The sequence below is a fragment of the Balaenoptera physalus genome, assembly GCF_965194825.1.
Source record: "Balaenoptera physalus genome assembly, chromosome: 1".
NCBI classification, from domain to species: Eukaryota; Metazoa; Chordata; class Mammalia; order Artiodactyla; family Balaenopteridae; genus Balaenoptera; species Balaenoptera physalus.
The window spans coordinates 117,950,950-117,977,122 of NC_138882.1; the positions used below are offsets into that span (position 1 = coordinate 117,950,950).

A 26,173-nucleotide genomic window follows, 5' to 3' on the forward strand; every position below is an offset into this window, starting at 1 on the left:
GAGTATTATTTTCAGTTTCAGTTGTTTGCTCTTTTTCCTTTGTGAGAATGAAAAAATATTGCTCAGTTTCTTTTCAACTTCTATAAAATAACAACAAAAAAGGGGGAGGAGGACAGAGAGCAAGGATGAGTGGGAAACAACCAGGAGCTTTTTCTGGAACTCACTGATCTGAAGAGCTGTGGAGCAGAAATGGTAATTTGTCAACTTTCTTTTGCATGCAAATTAGTCTTGAGCTCAAAACTCTCACTTTCTGATTCAAAATGGTATGTGAGGAATGAGGAGGTCAGGGAGAATGTAGCCTGATAGTCTATACTGCAGGGTTCAGATGCTGGCTTTATTTCTGAGAAAGCTCAGCTTTTCCATTTGGACTAATGGTAGGTGCAAGGTGACAGCCTCACACTGTGTCACATAACCAGGACAGCAGCAGGTGGAGTGGAAAGAACCCTGCCTGGAGAGATGAGAGATTAGGGTCTCCTCCTGGCTCTTTGGAGGGGGTAGGGTTGGGAGGCATTTTCTTCATCAATGACCTAAAGTTTCCTCACTCTATATACATTAGGAAAGACTCATTGCTTATTCTCAACCAGGGCTCCACATTAATCTCCTACACATTTTTTTTTTTTTTTGAGTGAAGACTATACTTGACTCAGAGAGCTCTGACTGCCTTTATTTATTCAATGGCTGAAAAAAATGAGATTCAAAAACAAATAGGCTACCTAAAGGTGGCAGCCTTACTTCTACCCCCAGTCTCACCCTTAAAATGTGGGACACAAGCATGTTGTCTCCTGGCTGTAAGTCATTGCTCAGGCCCAAGCTTGCCTCTGACACCCCATGGGGAAGCTTCTTTATGGGTATATTCTGAAAATTGGGAAGAACCAACTCAGCACTTCCTGGGAAATAAGTAGTTCTTTCTTCTTCCTTAATGAAGTCCTGTGGTAGACATGTCCAGGAGTTATGCAAGCCACCTGAGGGCAGAGTTTGGTTCTGAGTCTTTTCACATGAATATTTTTGAACAGTTACATGAAAGGTGCAGAAATTGGTCTTCTTATTATTCTTCACTGATTTTAATTGAAATAGACATTTTATTGACTTATACATCCTTTTTTTGAAGTTGATGCACATTTCTATTTTTTTTAAAAAATCAGTTTCCCAATGATGACTCAATTTCCCTGCACAGAGGGTGATTCTTAAGCTGTGTGGCCAAAACGATTTTGATGACTTCTAAAAAAGGAGAAAAATCCAAAGTTGTTTTCCTTTGGAACCCCAAACTTCTTCAGTCCCTTGAATGTTATAAATGGTTCTCTATATATTACATTTCATTGATTTGTCATATATCAAACTGGAATTGTCAATTTAAAAACTCAGATTTTGATGAATACTTGGTATCCTCATCACTAGTTCTATAGCTGTTCTCAACAACTAAGTCCAAGAGACAGAAGAGATGCATGAAATTTCTGTCTTAACATTTCATGTCTTGTGTTCCCAACGTCATCCTAGTCCCAGGTCTTCCCTCAGCATTGGCTTCACTGATCATTTTTCTCTTAGCATCTGCTTAAGCCTTAGATCTGGGGAGAGGATGGTTAGATAAGGTGATGACTTTGCTTCTCAATACAATGATGGTCACCCTCCACCACCCACAACCTCCCTGGCTTTGGGTAGAGCCACTGTACTGCATCATAGGATATGGCTGCCCTATGCCAGCAATAACATCCAATCTGAGATCCTCACAGCTCTGGGAGCACTTTAGCCATCTTAGATATTCATTGCAAAGATGTAACCAAAAATAGATGAATTTTTAATTGTAGGCCTTAGCCTATGCATACTGTGTCAGGAACACAGTAAGAAAGAATGACTAAACTCAGAGACTCTGAAGTGCAGCCTAGATATGAAGATCCTATTTCCAGAGGCACAAGGTGATGATTATCCCTGTTAGTGTTGGATTGATGGTTAGGGACCACCAGAAAGAGCTCTTGTATTTCAGTGTTTCCTTTTGGTTACTAATTTTGTGTTTCTTTTCTCCCAGTTTCCCTGAAATATAATTAAGGAATGGAGTTTCCACCAGGACCAGAATGTAGACTATTGAGTAGGTGGACCTCAGATGCTATCAAGGCATTGATGGACGTTAGAAGGGAAAGGGTCAAGTATTTATGGTTAACAAGGTTTGTTTTAGTGAAAACCTTATTTTCTCAGTCTGTGGCTTGGACAGCAGGCACGTCCCTGGTCCTAAGGTTCCCTGCACTGTGCACATGAAGGTGGGCAGGGAAAAAGTCAGTATTAAGAGCTTGGAATAACTCAGATCTTCTCAGGGCCCTTCTATACACATTTTCTTCATGGCAGAAGCACCAGTGAAATAAATAAGGATCTAATTAAAGGTAAATACATAGCCAAGTATAAAAGCTAGTATTACTATAACAACATTTTGCAACTATACTTTTTGTTTTCAATTATATTTAAGAGATCAATTCATTAAAAAATTAGCCTAAAAGCTAGTATTATTTTATTGTAGTCTTTTTTCAAATTAATTTTTATTGCATTATAGGTGCTTTACAATGTTCTGTTAGTATCTGCTGTACAGCAATGTGAATCAGCTATACATATACATATATCCCCTCTTTTTTGGATTTCCTTTCCATTTAGGTCACCACAGAGCACTAAGTAGAGTTTCCTGTGCTATACAGTAGGTACTCATTAGTTATCTGTTTTATCCATAGTAGTGTACATATGTCAATCCCAGTCTCCCAAATCATCCCACCACCCCCCTTTCCCACTTGGTATCCATATGATTTTTCTCTATGTCCGTGTTTCTATTTCTACTTTGCAAATAAGATCATCTATACCATTTTTCTAGATTCCACATATATATGTTAATATATGATACTTGTTTTTCTCTTTCTTTGTTACTCCTATAATATTTCATTTATATGTTTTTCTCTTTCTGACTTACTTCACTCTCTATGGCAGTCTCTAGGTCCATCCATGTATCTGCAAATGACACAATTTCGTTCCTTTTTAAGGCTGAGTAATATTCCATTTTATATATATACCACATATATATTTTTTAACATCTTTATTGGAGTATAATTGCTTTTCAATGGTGTGTTAGTTTCTGCTGTATAACAAAGTGAATCAGCTATACATATACATACATCCCCATATCTCCTGCCACTTGCATCTCCCTCCCAACCTCCCTATCCCACCCCTCTAGAGGGACACAAAGCACTGAGCTTATCTCCCTGTGCTATGCAGCTGCTTCCCACTAGCTATCTATTTTACATTTGGCAGTGAATATATGTCCATGCCACTCTCTCACTTCATTCCAGCTTACCCTTTCCCCTCCCTATGTCCTCAAGTCCATTCTCTACATCTGTGTCTTTATTCCTGTCCTGCCCCTAGGTTCATCAGAACCATTATTTTTTTTTAGATGCCATATAAATGTGTTAGGATACGGTATTTGTTTTTCTCTTTCTGACTTACTTCACTCTGTATGACAGTCTCTAGTTCCATCCACCTCACTACAAATAACTCAATTTCATTTCTTTTTATGGCTGAGTAATATTCCACTGTATATATGTGCCACATTTTCTTTATCCATTCATTTGTCAGTGGACACTTAGGTTGCTTCCACGTCCTGGCTATTGTAAACAGAGCTGCAATGAACATTGTGGTACATGACGCTTTTTGAATGATGGTTTTCTCAGGGTATATGCCCAGTAGTGGGATTGATGAGTTGTATGGTAGTTCTATTTTTAGTTTTTTAAGGAGCTGCCATACTATTCTCCATAGTGGCTGTATCAATTTACATTCCCACCAACAGTGCAAGAGGGTTCCCTTTTCTCCACACCCTCTCCAGCATTTCTTGTTTGTAGATTTTCTAATGATGCCCATTCTAACTGGTGTGAGGTGATACACGCATGGAGGCTAAACAATATGCTACTAAATAACTAAAAGATCACTGAAGAAATCAAAGAGGAAATCAAAATATACCTAGAAACAAATGACAATGAAAACACGACAGCCCAAAACCTATGGGATGCAGCAAAAGCAGTTCTAAGAGGGAAGTTTATAGCAATACAATCCTACCTCAAGAAACAAGAAAAATCTCAAATAAACAAACTAACCTTACACCTAAAGCAATTAGAGAAAGAAGAACAAACAACCCCCAAAGTTAACAGAAGGGAACAAATCATGAAGATCAGATCAGAAATAAATGAAAAAGAAATGAAGGAAACGAGAGCAAAGATCAATAAAACTGAAAGCTGGCTCTTTGAGAAGATAAACCAAATTGATAAACCATTAGCCAGACTCATCAAGAAAAAAAAGGAGAAGACTCAACTCAACAGAATTAGAAATGAAAAAGGAAAAGTAACAACTGACACTGCAGAAATACAAAGGATCATGAGAGATTACTACAAGCAACTATATGCCAATTAAATGGCGAATCTGGAAGAAATGGACAAATTCTTAGAAAAGCACAACCTTCCAAGACTGAACCAGGAAGAAATAGAAAATATAAACAGACAAATCACAAGCACTGAAATTGAAACTGTGATTAAAAATCTTCCAATAAACAAAAGCCCAGGACCAGATGGATTCACAGGCAATTTCTATCAAACATTTAGAGAAGAGCTAACACATATCCGTCTCAAACTCTTCCAAAACATTGCGGAGGGAGGAACACTCCCAAACTCATTCTATGAGGCCACCATCAACCTGATATCAAAACCAGACAAAGATGTCGCAAAGAAAGAAAACTACAGGCCAATATCACTGATGAACATAAATGCAAAAATCCTCAACAAAATACAGAATCCAACAGCACATTAAAAGGATCATACACCATGATCAAGTGGGGTTTACTCCAGGAATGCAAGGATTCTTCAATATATGCAAATCAATCAACGTGATACACCATATTAACAAACTGAAGGAGAAAAACCATATGATCATCTCAATAGATGCAGAGAAAGCTTTCAACAAAATTCAACACCGATTTATGATAAAAGCCCTGAAGAAAGTAGGCATAGAGCGAACTTTCCTCAACATAATAAAGGCCATATATGACAAACCCACAGACAACATTGTCCTCAATGGTGAAAAACTGAAACCATTTCCACTAAGATCAGTAACAAGACAAGGTTGCCCACTCTCACAACTATTATTCAACATAGTTTTGGAAATTTTAGCCACAACAATCAGAGAAGAAAAAGAAATAAAAGGAATCCAAAACGGAAAAGAAGAAGTAAAACTGTCACTGTTTGCAGATGACATGATACTATACATAGAGAATCCTAAAGATGCTACCAGAAAACTACTAGAGCTAATCAATGAATTTGGTAAAGTAGCAGGATACAAAATTAATGCCCAGAAATCTCTTGCATTCCTATACACTAATGATGAAAAATCTGAAAGTGAAATTAAGAAAACACTCCCATTTACCATTGCAACAAAAAGAATAAAATATCTAGGAATAAACCTACCTAAGGAGACAAAAGACATTTATGCAGAAAATTATAAGACACTGATGAAAGAAATTAAAGATGATACAAATAGATGGAGAGATATACCATGTTCTTGGATTGGAAGAATCAAGATCCTTCTTTATATTTACTTTCTTCTTTAGTTGTCTTATTGTTTTCATGAAGATAGAGCCACAGGATGCTACAGTTACTAAGAACGATAGAGAATAGATAATTCAACCTCAGCATTTCACGCATGAAGAACCTGTGGCCCAGGGACGTTAAGAAAGTTTTCCATAGTCTTGCAGAGATTTCAGGGTTGGGAGTAAATCTCTGTATTCTGGCTACATTGCTTGTGTTTCTCCACTAGAATGCTTTTCTCATGAGGACCACAGTTCGACCAATCTTTCTACCAGATTCCTTGGAAATCTATCTCTTCTGTTCCTTGCTTCTGGTGACATCCCTCTACATTTCCCTTGCAAGAAATCATAAAGAACAAGAAGGAGGGTTTCTTGCTGCAGAATGAAGAGGCATCTGTCAAATTCTGCCAGGCTAAACTTGATCAGCTTTCAAAGGCCCTAATGGAAAGTATTTCAGCAGGAACTTTCTCTGTTCCTGGAGGGCACAAACTCTACAGGAAAACAAAGGAAAGGTTTGAATGGGATTATTGCCAAGTACCCAGGAAAGGAGTGAAGGTGAGGGATAAGGGAAGCATGGGGAGCCTACATAATAGAGTCAAGGGGGTTTCCTGAAAATCTGAGAGCTCAGCACCAGGTGTGGGTAATGCGGGAGCATGGGCATATCATGACAGCTTTAGCTCTCAAGGCCCATTACATGCTATTTATCCCTGAGGAGAAATGTCCAGTCCCCCAAAACAAGTATGGCTTTCTAAAATCCACCAGAGACAGAACAGAAGTTATTCATTTTCTTTATCCAAAAACATGACATTTAATGTGCCACATGCTGAGGATTTATGATGCAAAGTCAGAATCTTTGTATTCAAGGCTGATTAAAGTGAGAGGGGAAGTGAAATAAATAGACAATTGTATACGGAGGAATAACGCTTATGAAACTGTGATCCTGGGCTGCACTGATGGTGGTAATAAACATCATAATAACAATACAAAGAATATATATCGAACTGTTATTGCCTATAGGCATAATGTCAAACTCTTTCTCTAGAGATTTAAATTTAATCCTCCAAAAGATGTTCTGAAGCATCTACTCTTATTACCCACATTTTATATATGTGAACTAGGAGGCACGGGATGGTTAAATAACTTGCCTAAATTTACACACTAGCAAGTGGTAGGAGAGAACAGCTGCATAGATTACAGTCAGACTTTCACATTGGGCACATAGTCTAGGAAAATTTCCCGAAAAAGAGGGGGATGTAAGTTGAAATATTTGTACATGTTGTTCAGGTTGAGATGTTATCCAAAGGGAAGAGCCCCAGGTAAACATGCAAATATATGAGACAGTGGGTTTGTACAACTGTGTTTAATTCTGACTGCTTGATACCTGGAGCAGATGGAAGGAAGTAGCACTGGGCAGGGGACTGGAGAGAGATAGGGAGAGTCTCTGGTGACATTCGGGAGCTTGGATGCTTTGTAGGAGGATCCTGGAGCATTTGAAGCAGAAAGTAAAAATGACATGGATGGACTTGTTTGTACAGAACAAGTCTCCTCAGTAGGAATCTAAAGTGCTTTGGTCCTTCTTAATTCCTCAGGCATATGAGGTGCTCCAGAGCTTCCTGCAGTCTCAGGTGGCAACTGAGAAATCCATTCTGCAAGCAGATGAAGCCCTGACCTATAGGGAGAAGGCCATAGCAGGTATGGGGCAGGGCTTAACTCTTAGCAGGGTTGGGATGTTCCTGCAATGCCCTCTGACAGATCGAATGAAGAGCTTTGCAAAATAACGAGCTTCCAATTCTTTTGTGGAATACACTCTCTGCTAAATCTGAAAATAACAGAGTTGTGGTTGGACATCAACCAGACAGTCAAGGCCCTTCCCATCATATTCTCAGACCTGCTCTTGATGGTGTGGCACTAGGTGAATTCAGAGATTTCTCACCCTCTTTTTCAAATTTGATTTGGTCTCTGATCCCAAGAAGGTAGAGTTTGAGCCTGATCTGCTACTTTCTTCTCTTTCTGAAACCTTAATGGGGCAGAGGAGCGATCCAGGAAGGAGGCAACTGAGAAGGAACAGGAATTGCTTAGACAGAAACACTGGGAGCAGCAACAGCAGATGGAGGCTCAAGAGAGAAACCTCAGGGAAGACATAGTCCGACTGAGAGAGAAGCTGGAGAGGGAAAGAGAAAACCTTCTGAGAGAGCAGGAAAGGATGCTGGAGCACAGGCCAAAGGTAAGTCTGGCATGGCCTCACTAGTTCCTGACTGTCATTGACCTGGCACATCAGGAAGGAATGGGTGAAAGTTAAAGCAAAATTAAAGAAAAAAAAAGCACTACTGCCATTTACTGCATTTGATTCACTCAAATTTTTGAATCCTGGCTTTTCAAAAGATCTTTGAATTCTGCTCCACACTGAGACCCTGGAGAGTCCAGGATGACCTTGGCCCCTCCAAGTCCTTGAAGAATATAAATAACCTCTCCAAGATTTTAGATTCTCTATAGCTGAGATTCTAGGAAGATCTCATGGAGCCCAAATTATTCAGGGTTTCGTGGATTATCAAGTAGCTATTCCATCTAGGTGTTTTTAATATTAGCGGCAATTGGGTGTTTTGCTAAGATCACTGTCAATGGTCAGGAACCCTACTAGCACCAAAGACCCTGATTTGGATCTATGCTGACCTAAAACTATCTGATATGTCCAGATATAGAAGTGTGGGGAACTGACACCTTATAAACTTGCTGTAGTTTTCTCCAGGTGTGGATAGCTTGCCTGTGTCACCACATAGAATTGGGGGAATTCTCTTTCCCATCTAGAAGTGTTTATATGGGATTTCTTGATCAGTTTATAAGTTCCCATTATTTCCACGATATGGGTGACCATGCCATCCCAAATGGGACTGATAATTTGTGCAAGTGAACTAATGGCTCTCTCCCAACCCTAAGTTTTGGTTGGAACGTATGATTGCATTTGTCCTCATGCCTGACTTAGAACCCTAGCAAAGCCCTAATGGTGTATGAATATCAGTAAGATTGGGAACTATCCTTCCTCTCACTGTCCAGGTCTAAACCAGAAGATATTCTTTGCTTCAAATATTGTCCTTTGATGATCTAATAAGAGAGAATAATTATATGTGTCAAACAGAGACAATTTAGCAAAGTTCTTAAATATAAAATCTGACTCTTGAAAAAATGGGGATTTTCAAAAGTTCGCTTTTTCCTCTGCCCACAATCCTTTGTTTTAGATTCCAAATGATCTGCTTACTGAAGGATTTAGTAATGAATCCGAGCAGATGAAAGAAGAGATGAATCGTCTAAGAAATATAATTGAGAATAATAAAAAGGATAAGACTCTCTGGATTGCACGGGCCTTGGACACACTTGCCACTGAAACAACTGCAATTCTGTCTGTTCCTGCTAAACTAATTGGTCAGGGTCTGAAGGGCCTGAGCTCACTGTTTAAATAGGATTAGCTTTTATTTTAAGGAAATTATAGAATATGGATATATGCTCTGCCCTATTTTTGACATATATGTTTTTTAGTTTCACTCAGAAAGCTTTAAACATAAAAAGTGCCTACTAGAGGATATCGCTGCCTGACACACTTTAGATAGATTAAATGTTGGTTTTACTAGTTAGTTTAAAGGGGAAAACCAATAACTTTATAAAAAGGGTTGGCAAACTTTGGCCCATAGACCAAATCTGCCCTGCTATTTTTGTAAGTAAAGTTTTATTGGCACAATACCACACTCATTCATTTGCATATTGTCTATGGCTGCTTTCATACCACAACATCTGCAGAGTTGAATAGTTGCAACAAACACTGTTTGACCCATAAAATATAAAGTATTTCCTCTTGGGTCCTTTACAGAAAAAGTTTGCCACCTGCTGTTTCAGGAGGTAGAAAGAGACTAAATTTGCAATAGAGGTAAAAATTACCTTGAAAAAATGTGTCAAGCATGACACTGAAAGTCACAAAAGAAGAATTATATAATTTATACATATTAAAGTCAATTCTCCTCTAATTCACTTATAAATGTAATGTGTTCTATGGTAAAATTATGTTTTTATAAAGAGAGGTAGGCTACTACCTTTCTACATGTTTACATGGAAATGCTTAACATACTTTTAAAAATTGTCAGGATAATACAGAAGAAAAGTAGAGGAGCCATATCTACTCCATATGAAAACCTGTTCTAGAGCTGTGTTCATCAGACCAGTGCAGCTCTGGGTCCTAACAATACAGACAAAGCTATAGAACAGTTTACCTAGTCTAGAGATAGAGACAAACACTTCCAGAAACTATTTCTCTTAAATGTTTTATTTGATATCAGTGGGAAATAATGAACTGTTGAATAAATTGTCTAAAGCAACTTGACAGACACCTAGAGAAAATAGAGATTAGATATCATATATATGTATATGTATATATTATGGCAACATATATATACATATATTATGGCAAAGAAATTCCAGATTTCCTATAGATTTCAACATGAAGATTGAAATTATAAAACTTGGAAATTGCAAATAATTTTTTAAAATCTTAGAATGTGGTAGTCCTTTCTAAGCAAGACACAAACCCAGAAGATATAAGATACATACAAAAGCACATAAAACTGAAATAAATCCTTTATGTCAAGAAAACAAAGTCAAAGGACAAACAGCTGTCTGAAAATATATTTTCAGCTTTTATCATAGGAAAAGCTAGTTTATTTAAGTAATATGAAAGAGATATGTGAGTAGAAGTTCACAGAAAATAAATAAAACATATTCCAACTTATTCATAATTAGTGAAATGAAACTGAAACTACCAGATATAATCTTTCACTTCTCAGATTGACAAAGGTCAAAAAAATCTGATAGCAAGTTATGTTAGAAAGGTATGGAAAGAAGAGCTATCTCATATGGGAGTATAAATTGTACAATTTCTATTGAGAATTTGTCTTAATATTTCTTACATTTTAATGTATTTATGCCTTGATATAGCATGTTCACTTTTAGGAAAATACATGTGCACAATTATACACACACACATATGAAAATGAGATCCATTGTGGTATTGCTTTTAATAAAAAGTGGTAATATAAATACAAAGTTAGCACATACATGTAGTAAATGCTAGGTAGCCATTAAATAATTTGACAATGGAGTTTACATATACTACTATAGAACAATCTTCAAGATATATCTTAAGGTGAAAAAATGAGGTGTCAAACCATGTGTATAGTGTAGTTTTTGTGAAAAAAGAGAGGAATTCATGAAAACTAGGAACATTCTTTCTGGGGAAAACTGGGTGAGATCAGGTGGAGGAAGGATACATAGTTTGCATTATATATTCTATATTTGAAATTTTGTAAAGAAAGCTTAATATTCATAAATAAAAAAGAAATTATAAAATAATACTAATAATCAATACTAATGCGATGTGAAACTGACCACTAGATGATAAATTGCTCCTTGCTCCAAGAAATGACATCACCCAGTTCAGTGAAGGGTTTAAGGCAGAATCAGAGGACTGGAAAGCACAAAATTTGCATCCTAATCTTCTTTTCATTTTGACCTTGGTTCTTTAATCCCTATATTCATTTCAAAACTAAGGTAAAAAGTTTCTGGTGATCTTTGAAATCTCACTTAGAGTGGCCTCCATTTTCTACCTCTGAAGTGGAACTTTAAGGTGTTAGAAGGAAAACTAGCCAAGAACAAGAATGTGCACTGGTGAGAGGGATCCTGTCATCCTTAAAACATTCCATGCTGACCTCTCTGCAATGTGTCAGGGTAGGTGGGATGACGTGCCACTGCAGAACTGGACTCCTGGTGGTGTTGACCAAGAGAGATGAGAGGTGAGAGACCATGTCACATGGAGGCCACGTGTTGGCTCCTACACATCAGAAGCCAAGTGGAAGCAGTGATAGTTGAGTAGCAAGGTTGGAGTGACAGCCTGCTAGGCCTGATCATAGAGAACTCAGAAGACGATGAATAGAACATGGTCAAGTGAGACAGGGAGGAAAAAAATCAATGGAGTCAAGGATGGTTTAGGAGGAGGCTATGGATTTATAGCCCTAGTAAAGTGTTCCAATACCTAGCCTTGATCTGAGCCAGTTTCAGACCAGGAACCCATCATCTGGAGGAGATCCGGGTCCTCGGGAAGAAGGATCCTGAGACTCCAGGACAAGAAAAATGAAAACAAGTCTTTCTGCCCTCACTCTGGGGGACCACTGACCATTTAGTCAAGTACATATGCACTCAGGAAATGGAACTACCCACACATTTAAGGACTCTTGACTCAGGATCCAACTTGGCATTGATACCCAATACCAGAAAGATTCACACACACCCTGATAAAGTAGGGGCATATGGATTTAGGTAGTAACCAGAGTCCTTGTCCAGGCACAATTAACTTGTGTCTAGTAACTATTTTAAGGTAGATAGTAAAGTTCATCTGAGGGCAGAGACCATTTTTCTGCTCATCTTCTCAAAGTATGTTTAGGCATAGGATGTGCTAAATAAGACGAAGATGATATTTTACATGATTCTTTTTTCAATTGTAAGAATTCCAGAGCTTCCCTGGTGGCACAGTGTTTGAGAATCTGCCTCCTAATACAGGGGACACGGGTTCGAGCCCTGGTCTGGGAAGATCCCGCATGCCGCGGAGCAACTAGGCCCATGAACAACAACTATTGAGCCTGAGCATCTGGAGCCTGTGCTCCGCAACAAGAGAGGCCGCGATAGTGAAGAGGCCCGAGCACCGCGATAAAGAGTGGCCCCCGCTTGTGGCAACTAGAGAAAGCCCTCGCACAGAAACGGAGACCCAACAATAAATATAAAAATAAATAAATAAATAAATAAAAGATTATTTAAAAAAAAAAATTCCATGAATCCTTCCAGTATCAGAGGAGGTAATAGTAGTTTGCAGTTTAGACATCAGATTCATGTCTCTAGAGTGATTTAAAGGCTATCAGAACAAAAGAAACTTCTGTAGAGAGGTCTCCTCCTCTGTAACCTTGACGTCACAGGATCTGTGGTTCTGTGAGGAAGTTAACACATCTGCACCAGGAATTTTAATCAGGTCTATTCAGCTGAGACTTAAGTGTTCAGAAGGAAGGTGGCTTTGCATTTTTAAGAGAGAAACCATACGATAATGAATGTGTCCATAAATTGGAGAGTTTAATAGAAAACCAAGCTACTCTATAGAAATATCTGTTCCCATCGAGAGCTCAAATTAAACAGATGTTCTGATTCCTTCAACTAAAGAGATCCTATGCGGTAGGCTGAATAATCTTCAAAGAGTTTCCCCAATAACTGCCAAAACCTATGAATATGTTCCCTTACATGGTAAAAGGACTTTGCAGATGTGATTTAGTTAAGGCTCTGGAGATGGGTACATGATTCTGGTGAACCCAATGTAATCACAAGGATCCTTGTAAGAGGGAGGTAGGAAGGTAAAAGGCAGAAAACAGTGAGGAGACTACAGAAAGGGCAAGAGAGTTTGGAAGATGTACCATGTCGTCCTTGAAGATACCAGATGGGCCAAAGAATAGACTTTGCCCTCAGAAGCTAGAAAAAGTAAGGAGAAGATTCTCCCATTTTCCAGAAGGAAAGCATCCCTGCCAACCCACTTTTGACTCTGATTTCCAGAATTGTAAAGAAAACATTTGGGTTATTTTAAAGCACTAAGTTTGTGGTAATTTGTTATAGCAACAACAGGGAATTAAAACACCGTAAATTAAAGAACAAAAAGAAAAAAAATGCTTTCATCTAATTAATAATTTGTACACATCTGTATTTCATATACATTAAGTTTTAGATTCATTTATTTGACTGCTCAATTCTCATTCTGTACCTATCATTGTCTGAGCTCTATGAAGAAAAGGACAAGACAGATAAAGCTCTTCTCTTCATGGAGCTTATGCTACATAGGGATATTAAAAATAAGTAATATTTTATAGGGAATAAAAATTGAAAATTTTTCTTTTCTGGCTAGAGATTCAGCTCTATTAGAATAAGAAAGAACAGTCTTTCCTTAAGTTTAGCTTCAATCTAATTTCTATTTCCTGGAAATAAAATTGAATGCTTCTTCAGGAGATATTCACTTTTGAATCCCTAGGATCCAATACATTAACATTAGCATAGTATAAACCAAGGAGGGTGGTGATTGAAAAACTGAATGAATAAGTGAAACATTTTAAAAAATATTTTGAGGGATAGTAAATATCTCTCCTGTAACTCATAGTCAAAAATTAAAGACTTTTGCTGAGGATGTTGTGTTCTTGGATCCAGCAGGACCAAGACACAGACAAGATCTCAAATAGAAGGATTACATTAATGTACTGATACAAGGCTCTTGATAGCTAGATTTATGTTTTCTCCACTTATCTCGACCATTTTAAGTGGTCACCAATTTTATAAATATTTTCAAATAAGAAAATTTTTAATTATTTAAATTTTGGTTTTTGCCTGCAAGTTTTCTATTTTATAACTTTTTTGGTTTGTATTCCGTTTAATTTTTTTCTTATTTCTTAAGACATAAGCTAGGATCAATATTTAAACCTTTTCTATTTTAGGAAGTTTTAAAATTATAAATTTTATTATAATTATTGCATACATAACTAAAATATTGATACTGTGTTTTTACAATGTTTACCAAATTACCCTTGTGATCTCACCTTTACTTCTGGAGTTACATAGGTGCGCATACTTAACTTACAAATATTGGGCATTTTTACAGAGTTTTAAAAAAAATAACAATATAATTTTCTCTTTGTCGGAGAACATATTCTGAAAGATTTTAATCCTCTGAAAGTTATTGAGAGTGGTCTGATGTGCCAAATATGGTTTATCTTTATGAAATACATGTCTATTCTTCAATTTGACCAATGGAATTTTAACTAATACAATTTAAATACAGATAAAAACTAATATATTTGGAGCAGGTACCATGGTGCCTCTTTCTTGCTTGACACTCAGAGGGTATCAAAGTGCTTTTCTGTGAAGGAGGTATTGGGGAATGGGTATAAATAGGAAATTACTTCCTATTACCATGTTTATAAATTCTCTTTGTTTCTTATTCTATATCCTCCTGTCCAAGATATTCTAATCCAGACTTTAAAGAACAGAATAATTTTAGTGTTCCTCTTTCAGTAATAAGTACCAGTGCAAGCCAAGATATAATATTTTTGTATCATTTGTGATTTTATTGAACACCTCTAGAAGACATGGTATACGTCTGCACACACATGCTTCTACTCCATGAATTTGTTTCTCTTGTGTTGTAAGAATTGGGAAAGAGAGATATGTTAAAAGTTTCTTTAATATTCTGTCTGTTGGTCTCTAAGCTCTCCCTAGTAATGAGTTGAGACCCATCAGGCCCTAAGGACAAGGGTTCCACCTCAACCCCTGGAAAACTTCACCTAGCTACATTTCATAGATTCTGCTTTTTGGTGGCCTCTTGGTGACAGTCCTTTGGGGATACTGTCGTGGTTCCTGGAAAAATGATGGAGAAGAAGGATAGAGAGCAGTGGTTCCAATTGTGCTAAAAAGGCCATTCTCAGAGGGCTAGGAAGAGGAGGTGGCTGATGGCAAGATCTGAGCATTTCAACTAAAAATGGCAAATATTTACCCACCTTTATTTTTAGCTATAGGCTTGAGAAGCCATTTCCTATAAAGCAGGAAAAGATCCTTCTCTGTCCTTTATACTATTACACTAAACTAAAATGTTTTAAAACTGGAATTCAACTTCTGGAATGGCAGCGTTAGGAATTTTACAGACCTACTCCCCAGCAGAAGAACTGTACTGGTGTAAATTATTTAAACAGCAACCATTTAATGTCTCTGGAAATTGCCCTAGGACATACAGCAAATAAATAGGCACTTATTCAAGAAAATAAATGACTAAATTTTGGAAATAACAGTGCAAGTCTATCATACTTGAGCCACTATCTGCTCCCTCTCCACACTCCCAGCTCATCATGACAGAATCTGCACTTTGGGTTTGTGTGGCCATGGTAACAGAGATCTCCCTACCATCAGCTCCAGTCAAGGGACACTACCACACTAAGAGGAGCAGCCACTAGCATTTTTCATCATTCCCAGCTCTGAGTTGCAGAGGCTAAACTCCTGGTGAGTGCAGTCAAGAAGTGAGATCCTGTCTTCCTCCACCCATCCTCCATTCACCTGGTTGGGGATCTCTGGCCGGTGCCTTCAGGCCTAGAATGCTGGAGTCCTGATCACACTTGCAATGCTCACTCCTAGGGCAGATATTCTGGTTCAGGAGACACAAACTGAGAATAAAAGAGGCTACTGCCTTTGCCCAGCAACTTGCTTTTAAACAGAGGTGTTAGACAGAAATGGGCCAATGTCTCACCCCTAGCTCTGGAGCAGGAACTCAGAGATTTTGCCCAGGGTCAGGGAAATCCATAGATAAGAGACTCTGAAACTGTCTCCAAAGAAACTGACTTTATTTGTAACAAAGTGTAGGGGAGTCCAAACCTAAAGCCTCTGTCAAAACCAACTGATGTTTGAGTGGTAATCAAGAAAGAAATTTGGGTGGTAAGCAGTTTAGACATTTCATTGGTAAGCAATTATATACTCTTCTTAATTAAGAGCAATAAGCTAAACAGCAGGCCAGCTAGTTTATGAGAGAGAACCAGAAAAAGAAACGCTTAAGAGCCCTGCTGTGATCAGAACCCCCCAAACTGCCTGTAATATCTACCCTTCTCCAAATTTAATTGAATCCTAGTGGAGCAATTTATTCCCTAAGGCATTGTCAAAAACTATAGAGCATTCAGCTGGAAGTTAGTTGACCCTAACAAATGGTTGGAATTCCATTAGTGGAAGACAGTTTGACAGAGGAATTAGGGAAAGAGACCAAGAAAAACCTGATAAAACCACTGCCATCCCAGGTGATTGTCTGCCTGCCCAAGGCTGTTCCCTCTGAGGATTGACACCAGATGCTTCACACTATGGGGGAAATAAACTTTACTAGATAGTCTAGCCAAGTTAAGAAAATAATAAATTTAGTTAAACATGTTTTATTCCCAGAATGTAGTCTATCTTGGGAAATGTTCTATGTGCATTTGAGGAGTATATGCATTCTGCTAGTGTTGGGTGGAATGTCCCATAAAATCAATTAGAACAAGTAAGTTGATGAGGTTGTCCAGGTCTTCTGTATACTGGTTTCCCATCTACTTGTTCTGTCAGTTATGGAGATAGAGGCATAGAAATTCCTAGCTATAATTGTGAATTTGTCTATTTCCCCTTGCATTTCTATCATAATTTGATTCATGCATTTTGAAGCTCTATAATTTGATGTATAAACATTTACGGTTATTATGTCCTCCTGTTAAACAGAGGCCTTTTCATTGTGAAAGAGTTTTCTCTCTCTTAGTGATATTAATTGCTGTGAAATCTACTTTGTCATATTAATTTGGCCTCTCTGGCTTTCTTTTCCTTGGGGCAAACATGGTACATCTTTTTCCATTCTTTTACTTTTAACTTCTATTTGTCTTTACAGTTAAAGGGGGTTTTCTGCAAGCAGCATGTAGAGGTGTGGTAGACTGAATAATGGATGGGTCTCCAGAAGATGTCCATATCCTAATCCCTGGAATCAGTGAATATGTTACATTACATGACAAAAGGGACTTTGCAAATGTGACCAAGTTAAAGATCTTGAGAGGGGGAGATTATTTACATCCTCTGTGGGGACCCAATGTAATCACAAGAGTGTTTTTAAGAGAGAGGCAGATGGGTCAGAGTCAGGAAAGGTAATGTGATGATGAAAGCACAGAAAACAAGATTCATAAATGCTACTGTGCTGGCTTTGAAGATGGAGGATGGGACCATGAGCCAAGAAATGAAGGAAGTCTCAAGAAGCTAGAAAAAGCAAAGAAATGAATTCTCCCCTAGAGCTTCCAGAAGGAATGCAGCTGGCCAATCCATTTTTGAGTCTGACCTGCAGAACTATAAGAGAAGACACTGTGGTTGTTTTAAACCGCTAACTTTGTGGCAATTTGTTACAGTCACAATAGGAAGGTAACACAGATAGGTCACTGTTCCATGTTTTTTCAATTGTATAAAATAATATCTGTCTTTCAGTTGGGTTGTTTAACACTTTTACATGTAATGCATTTATTTGTTGTGCTTAAATTTACATTCTTGTTATTTTATCTATTTGTTCCACAAGTTTTTGTTCCCCTTTCCCTCTCTTTTTGACTTATGTTGCATTTATTGAGTGCTTTTTATGATTTATGATTCCACTTTGTCTCTTTGATTGACTTATTAGCTTTAGTCCTTTGTCTTTTTTTCTATGTTTGAAGTAGGATTTATAGTACACATTTTTAAATTACCACTGTCCATTCTTAAGTGATATTATAACATTTCATTTGTAGTACAAATGCCTTACAGTTACCTTCTTTTCCATCTACTGGATTTGTACTATTATTGTCACATATGTTAGTACTACATATGCTATAACTGTATAATCTATGCTTACTACTTTTGGTTTACATAGTCACTTAGACAAATTATATTAATAAAAAGAAGACAAGTCTTTGTACACTTGTAGGTAACATATCAGGTGCTCTACATTCTAAATCCAGATTTCCATCTGATATTATTTTCTTCTGCTTGAAGGTCTTCCTTTAACATTTTTGTAGTATAGGTTTAATGCCAATGAATTTCAACTTCTGTATGTTTGGAAAAGACGTTACCTTCATTTTTGAAAATTATTTTCACTGGGTGGTGACAGTGGTACTTTTTACACATACAGGTTCTGGGCAGTGATAATCTGTTTTGTTTTTTTAGCAATCATCCCAAGGGGATTTATTCATAGTACTCTATAATTACCATGTGAAAATTGTGATTTAGTAAGGTTATTGCCTTGCTCAGATCACATAAGAAGTCAATTATAGTGGGAATATTTTGAATCTTGAATATTTTGAATCTTAAATATTTAATGTAAATTATGACATTTATGTTATTTATGACATTTGATACTTTTGTATATAATGCTGTTTGTATAAACTTATAAAAATAAAGTGATAGTATAGAGAACCATTTTACTAAAGCCAATCAAATATTTGCCTGAACACAAGCAATATTTCAAATTAAACCTATTTTAAAAAATAAAATCCTCGATTACAGAGAAAAATAAGATTATGGTGAGATCTTATACTACTTAGATAGGTTCATCCTGTTGTGATATTTTGTGACATTTGCATTCTCTTTTTCTAAATAGATGTAAAAATTCTTCTATTTACATTCTTATTCTGATTATTATTTTAGAGAATAAATAGCAGAGGCTATGACCCTTCATCACTACACAACTCAGCACATATCTCTTGAGATCCAGACATCTTCCTACCTTTCCTTCTTGGAAGGGAGCTGCTTTCCTTGGATCTCCCTCATTTCCATGGCTGCTCCTTCCTCCAGCTCTGGCTCCTGGTCCATCACTCTAGTAAACCTGTGCTCAGGAAGGTCATCCTTGGCCTCCTTGCTGACAACTGTGGTGAACTCTCTGGGTGTTTACCATCGTTGGCTTCTCCCCTCTCCTCGATGCTCACTCTGTCTCCTTGCCTCTGAAACTCCATGCTCCCTCAGGACTGTCGCCCCTTAGATTTTCCAAGGCTCTTCTTCGTTTGTACTATTAGACTGAATTAAGTCATATCAACACACGATCTGATTGCCTATATTACTCACATAGACCCCTTTCCTCAGGATTGATTATCTCAATTTAACAAATCTACTGTCCCCAGCCTGGGGACTGAGCAGAGAACAAGAGAGACATGGTACATGCCCAATGTCCTCTCCCCGCATCTCCAAGCTTAAGCTTTAGTGGAGATAAATTACTAGTGTGATAAGCAGTGGGCTGTGATCAGTGTCGTATTGTCTCCAAAATACTAGCAACCTGAATCCAACAACACATTAAAAGGATCACACACCATGATCAAGTGGGATTTACACCAGGGATGGAAGGATTTTTCAATATCCGTAAGTCAGTCAGTGTGATACACCACATCAACAAATTCAAGAATAAAACCCATATGATCATCTCAGTAGATGCAGAAAAAGCTTTAGACAAAATACAGTACCCATTTATGATAAAAATTCTCCAGAAAGTGGGCATAGAGAGAACCTACCTCAACATAATGAAGGCCATATATGACAAATTCACAGCAAACATCATTCTCAATGGTGAAAAACTGAAACCATTTCCCCTAAGATCAGGAACAAGACAAGGATGTCCACTCTTGCCACTTTTATTCAACACAGTTTTAGAAAACAAACTTATGGTTACCAAAGGGAAAAGGTGGCGGAGGGATAAATTAGCAGTTTGGGAGTAACATATACAAACTACAGTACACAAAATAGATGATCAACAGTGACCTACTGTATAGCACAGGAAACTCTACTCAATGTTCCTTAGTGACTTATATGGGAAAAGAAACTGAAAAGAATAGATATGCGTATATGTATAACTGAATCCCTTTGCTGTACATCTGAAACTAACACAACATTGTAAATCAACTATACTCCAATATAAAATAAAAATTAATAAAAAAAGAAAAAAATGTTGCCAGAATCAGAAGCCTCTTGTAATTCTCCTTTTTACTTCTACTCAGAATAATATTAAGTAAAGAACTTATATCAGAATAAAATCCAACACCATCACTAAAATTATAAGACAAATCTAAGTAAAACCCCTAAGGTTACTGCCTCTTGTACAACATACGTATTTCACAGAGATAAGGGTTTGTTTTCAGTCATAGAACCATAAAGCTAAATCTAACATGAGAAGATGATAATGATGATGATGACAATGATGTTAACAAGTACAATAGTAAAGGAGGTCATATTCATGAAGTCATGTTCGAGCATCTTGGGGTAGATTTCCCACATTATGTCCTACCAGGTCAAACACCCAGGATGCTGTGAGCCAAACTCAGATGTAGACCTGACTGACATAGGGCATGTGCTTTTAAACATGATTGCATTTATTTATTCAATAAATAGTTATCGACCACTGACCATGTGCTGGACACTGTGGAAAGCATTGGGGAAAACAGCAGGAATACCGTGGTTAGTAAAACAGCCATGGTCCCCATGCTCATGCAGTTTTTTAGTTCACAAGTAAGACATCAACAGACTGTCATACCAATAAGTATAATATTTCAGCTTCTGAAAAGCATTGTAAGGGACTAGTCCAGGATGCATGAAGAAGTGTGGAGGGGTAACCCAATGTAGACGAGTTGGTCAGAAATGCCTCCCTGAGAAAATGAGAGTTAAGATGAATTTTTTTTATTGGAATATAGTTGATTTACAATGTTGTGTTAGTTTCTGGTGTACAGCAAAGTGATTCAATTATATATATATATTTCTTTTTCAGATTCTTTTCCATTATATCAATAGTTTACTACAAAATACTGAATATAGTTCCCTGCGCTATACAATAGGATCTTGTTGTTTATTTCATATACAGTTATTTATATCTGCTAATCCCAAACTCCTAATTTATCCCTCCTTCCCGCTTTCCCCTTTGGTAACCATAAGTTTGTTTTCTATGTCTGTGAGTCTGTTTCTGTTTTGTAAATAAGTTAATTGTATCATTTTTTAGATTCCACATATAAGCGATATCACATGATATTTGTCTTTGTCTGACTTTCTTCACTTAGTATGACAATCTCTAGGTCCATCCGTGTTGCCGTAAATGGCATTATTTCATTCTTTTTTTATGGCTGAGTAGTATTCCATGGAATATATATAAACCACATCTTCTTTATGCATTTATCTGTGGATGGACATTTAGGTTGCTTCCATGTAAGATGAATTTTTACTAGGAGAAAATTGAGTCAGGAAAGGAAGGAGGGAATGGAGTTCCCAGTAGAAGGAGACTTTCTTCAAAACTCTTCACTGAGGAACAGCTTGGTGTGTTTGGTCCTGAATGAAGGCCCATGTGGTAAAGCAGAGATAGCTTGGGTTTAGAGAGGGGGTAGGCAGGAGCCAGATTATGTCGATTCTTGCAAGTCACAGAGGAGACTGGATGTTATACTCACTGCAACTGGAAGCGTTTAACTTTTTAAAACTTTTGGGCATAAAAACAACAGGATTCATTGTGGGTTTTTTTTTTTTTTTAAATCACTGCCTACTGAGTGGAGAATGAATTGAAAACAATCAAAAATAATGATTATAAGTCATGACATCAGCCCTGTCAATTGTTCCCCCTGCAGCTTCCTGTATTGACCAGCCTGTTTGCAGAAAGATTTAAAAGATCTAAACGCCACACACTTGCTCCTGAAAAGCAACAGTAAAAAGGGAAGTGTTGGAACTCCCTCCTTAGCCCCCAAAAGTTACAGGCATTTCCCGATATTATGTTGTTAAATGACCTACTGTAAATGTTTTCCAGCCAGGAAAACAATCCCTTAGGTCAATTCAAGATTACTCAAAACAGCATGTTCTGGGATAGAATTCAGATTGAAACTGAAAGCAATAAACAGTTACTTGTATAACAGGCTCAATTCTAGGAAATCAGCTGGTCTTCTGTTCTAGCAAAACAAGAACATGATTCTTAAAATATTTAAACTTGTACCAGACTGCATAAAAATTGTTCAAAGGACAATGAAGCCACTGTTCCTGAGGATGCCTTTGAAGATGGTTACTAGAAACCTCCTTATTCCACTGTGGCCCCCTGTGATTCACTGGCTAGAAAAATATCACATGCAGCTGCTGCTTGTCTGGAAACATCACCCAAGGCTCAGAGCCCACAAAATGTATAATTCATTTTAAGCTGCATGCCTCTGGACTCCTGTAGGACATTTTTTCACATGGTTTCCAGAGCACAGGTGTCTGTGCATAATTTACAATGCCCCACATTTTTAATTCAGCCTCCTACTCTCTAGCAGTGGAAGAGCTACTGGGATAACATATTATAAAAAGGTAAAGCATATGTTTAGTATCTGAACATTTCACACCAAAATTCTTGCTAGAAGGGGAAATGTGCATGTTTGTAAAAATTTATTGACATGCTTGTTGGAGCAGAGGTAGCAAATACAAGGATGTAAGTCCCAGTAGAAACCTGTTTGCTCCACAAAGCAAGGTAGTGAGTAGAGGAAAGCAGACAGAGTAAGGAAGAGAGAATGGAGTCATCAGGGTAGGAGAATGAGTTTTGGTGGAGCAGAAGGCTTGTATACCCATCAAAGCTGTGATGAGCAAAGAAGTCTTAGGAAAAGAGATGCTGCCTACAGTACACCTTTAATGGAATCTACTACACTTACTGCATGATTTTTATATAGCCTGCATTTGAGAGTAGGGTTTATAAGAGCTGCTGTTTCCAACTCTACCTCAGATAAATTCCAATCCAAAAACTGAGTGTTCACCTTCACCATGACTGAAAATTCATGCTACGATAGATCAGACAATGACTCAGTATGGTCTCAGCCAGCCCTGGAGAACCACCTAAATGTCATATCATGGGAATAAAATGGAGTCATTCTTTGATCTGATTTTCCCTCTAGGGGATGTATTAGTTAGGGTCTCTAGAGAAGCAGACCCAATAGGAGATGGATCTATATATCTATCTATTTATCTATCCATCTATCTACCTACCTACCTATCTAGAGGTGTGTGTGTGTGTGTGTGTGTGTGTGTGTGTATAGATAGATAGATATAAAAATAAAAAGATAATATGTCTATCTATGTATCTATCTGTACACACACACACACACACACACACACTAAGGATTTGCCTCTTGTAATTAATTGAGAAGTCCCATGATCTGCCATCTTCATGCTGGAGACCCAGGAAAGCTGGTCATGTAATTCAGTTTGAGTCCCAATGCCTGAGAACCAGGGAAGCCATTAGTGTAAATTCCATTCCAAGGGCAGGAGAAGATGAAATGTTCTAGCTCAACAGTGAAGCAGCAGGGGAAAAAAAGGAATGAATTCCTACTTCCAATACTTTTTGTCCTATTCCTGTCCTCAGTGGATTGGATTATGCCCACCATGTTAGAGAGGACAATCTGCTGAGTCCAAATGCTAATCACATCTGGAAACACCCTCTTAGACACACTCAGAAATAATGTTTAATCTGGGCAGTCCAAAGCCAGTCAAGTTGAAACATAAAATTAACCATCACAAGTTCACCTTTTGACAATTTGGCACCCATACACAGCTCCTTAAATCATAGTTATTCTCCAAATAAAGACAATAACAAGCTCATAGTTCCATATAACATGATACAGCTATACTACATGCATTCAAAAGTGCACTAATCCCTTCCCCAGAAAAGGAGGTAAAGTCCTTGAGTAATGTTTACTCTTCTCCTTGATATCCCATAACTTAAATACTGTGATGTAAAGTTAACAGTGCTTAAAACTATGATGTAAAATCAATAAGTCTTATGTTACTTGAAAGACTAAGAGAGGAAAGAAAACAAAAATTTGTATATATACACATACATGCAAACATATTATAGCAAAATAAGGAGGAAATACTCATGACAATTACAGTCTGTGTTTCTGTAACTAGCCATGTGGTATTTATAACTACCTTTTTCTACTACCTACTTCATATTCTCTTTGCCTTTAACAAGCATCTCAGCTGGTCATGGTTCTTTACATGATATGGGGTGACCCAAACCTTCATTTCTGAAGGGTCTGGACCATTAGTAGTCCTGCCTGGATTGGGTTGTTTTAGTGTTCTGTTGACCTTAATCATTATGAAACGGAGCAGGGCCTATGGTCCTTTCCCGCCCCACCCCATGTCCTCTGCCTGCCTTTCGTCTGTAGGAAAACTTTATCCAAAGATAAGTTTAATCAGAGAAGTGAGAAAATATAGAAGCAAAGAAAAACAGTCAAACAAGACCAAATAATATTAGTTTAGACATTAAACAAAGTCAAGGACCTTTAGTTCCCTCTTCAAGGGCTATAGGTAATATTCTGAGCCATATCACGTGAGCTGTCTTCTAGATACTGAGACCCCCACCAGGTGAAAGAAGTTAACTACATGATGACCAGACTGTAGCCATGACATAAGCTGCCACAATTCTGAGAACTGGCCCCAAGGAAATGGGAACGAACCGACCCTGGAACTGAAGATTCACTGTCCTTAGAACAATCGAGATGATGCTGATCAGACCACTGCACAACCAGTTTCCAGACGACGGTCAGAGCTGACTGTGCTACTCCCGCATGTAGCCCCCTCCCTCTGCCTATACATCCCTGAAACTTCCCTTTAGAAGCTCCTTCCCACTGACTGTCAGTTGGGGGAGTTGGCCTTTGGACACGAGTCCACCTCTCCCCAGTTGCTGGTCTCCAGAATAAAGCAAACTGTCCTTTCCACCAACCTTGCCTCTTTATTGGCTTTCAAGTGGAGAGCAGCCGGACCCCACTTTCGCTAACAATTATGCATGGTAATATTAAGAGATGCCCTAAGGATCCTCTATGTTCCAGACATGCTCTTCCCCACCTCCATTATGGAGCAGTAGTCCAATTTCCCCTTGGTAATCAGGGTCAGTCATTCCAGCCAACACTGTCATTCCCTTCTTTGCCTGTTGATTCAGAGGCACAAGGACACCAAAGTGGCCAGATGGCAGTCTTAACTTCTAGTTCATTGGAATCTTTATTGTGTCTCCTGGTAGAAGCATTCCTACCTCTGGAATTAAGACCTCTAAACTAGCAGAACATAGAGTTGTGAAAAGAGGAGGCAAAACTTTTCCTAGGGGGTCCCTAGTGGTAATAGTGAGTGGTGCCATTCCCATTTCTATCCCTTGATTCCTGGACCCATGAATCTTGATTGTCAAAGAATCAGCAACGTATATTGAACACTGATTCAGAGCATATACAGTATTTTGAAGAAACCTGCCCCAACCTTGCAAGGTTTGTGGACACCTAGCTGGCACTGTAATTGAGTTTTAAAAAGGTTATTTCACAGTTCTATCAAGATGGTGGGGAACAGTAAGACCAATGAATTCAATGGGCATGGGCCTATTGTCACAGTTCATTTGCTGTGAAGTGAGTTCCTTGATCAGAAGCAATGCTGTGTGGAATGCCAGGGTGGTGGATAAGGCGTGCTGTAAGTCCATGGATAGTAATCTTGACAAAAGCATTGCATGCAGAGAAGACACCATCATGGACCATGTCAGTGTGGTGTTGATCTCTGCTACGGGCTAGACACTCAGCAGTGGTGGTAGCCAGAGCAGCCTTGGTGAGCAGAAGCCCATGTTGCTGAGCCCATGTATGACCTCCATTCCCGCCACCTTTCCTCTTGATTACCAAAATCCTTCTCTGCTGAGGGTCACACTTAGGTGAGAATTCACATAGGATGCAAATATCTTCATGTTTTTTACCCATTCAGAGAGAACAGTAGACATACCTTTTCTTTCCCACCAATTTTCCAATCATGTTCCTTTTAAGTCCCTGATCATCCAGCCAAACCATTGTCCATTAGGCCATGAATCAGTATATAATCGATGTCTGATCATTTCTCCTTTTAAGCCAGATGAACATCCAGGAGGTGCACTGCTCAATACCAGCTGGCATTAAAAAAAATCAATTCCAGGTGGACTGTAGATCAAAATATGAAAGAAAAAATAAATTTTTT

At 38.0% G+C, this 26,173-nt stretch overlaps 1 protein-coding gene across 5 annotated transcripts in view; it reads left to right on the plus strand.

Moving 5' to 3' along the window:
• The window catches only part of LOC309636389 (guanylate-binding protein 6-like), a 28,881-nt gene extending 6,436 nt beyond the window's left edge, over positions 1-22,445 (plus strand). Inside the window, exons 1-5 of one of the 5 annotated variants that reach the window (XM_082409554.1) lie at positions 5,072-6,148; positions 7,183-7,285; positions 7,624-7,817; positions 8,827-8,987; positions 12,134-22,445. In XM_082409554.1, the coding sequence (XP_082265680.1) occupies positions 6,035-6,148; positions 7,183-7,285; positions 7,624-7,817; positions 8,827-8,987; positions 12,134-12,167 (606 nt within the window). In that variant the 5' untranslated portion in view covers positions 5,072-6,034 and the 3' untranslated portion in view covers positions 12,168-22,445. Of the gene's footprint in view, positions 1-5,071; positions 6,149-7,182; positions 7,286-7,623; positions 10,543-12,133 lie in introns of those variants that run through there. The other 4 variants (XM_082409555.1, XM_082409553.1, XR_014250010.1 and 1 more) reach the window with 4 other exon arrangements.
• The last annotated feature ends 3,728 nt before the right edge of the window (positions 22,446-26,173 follow it).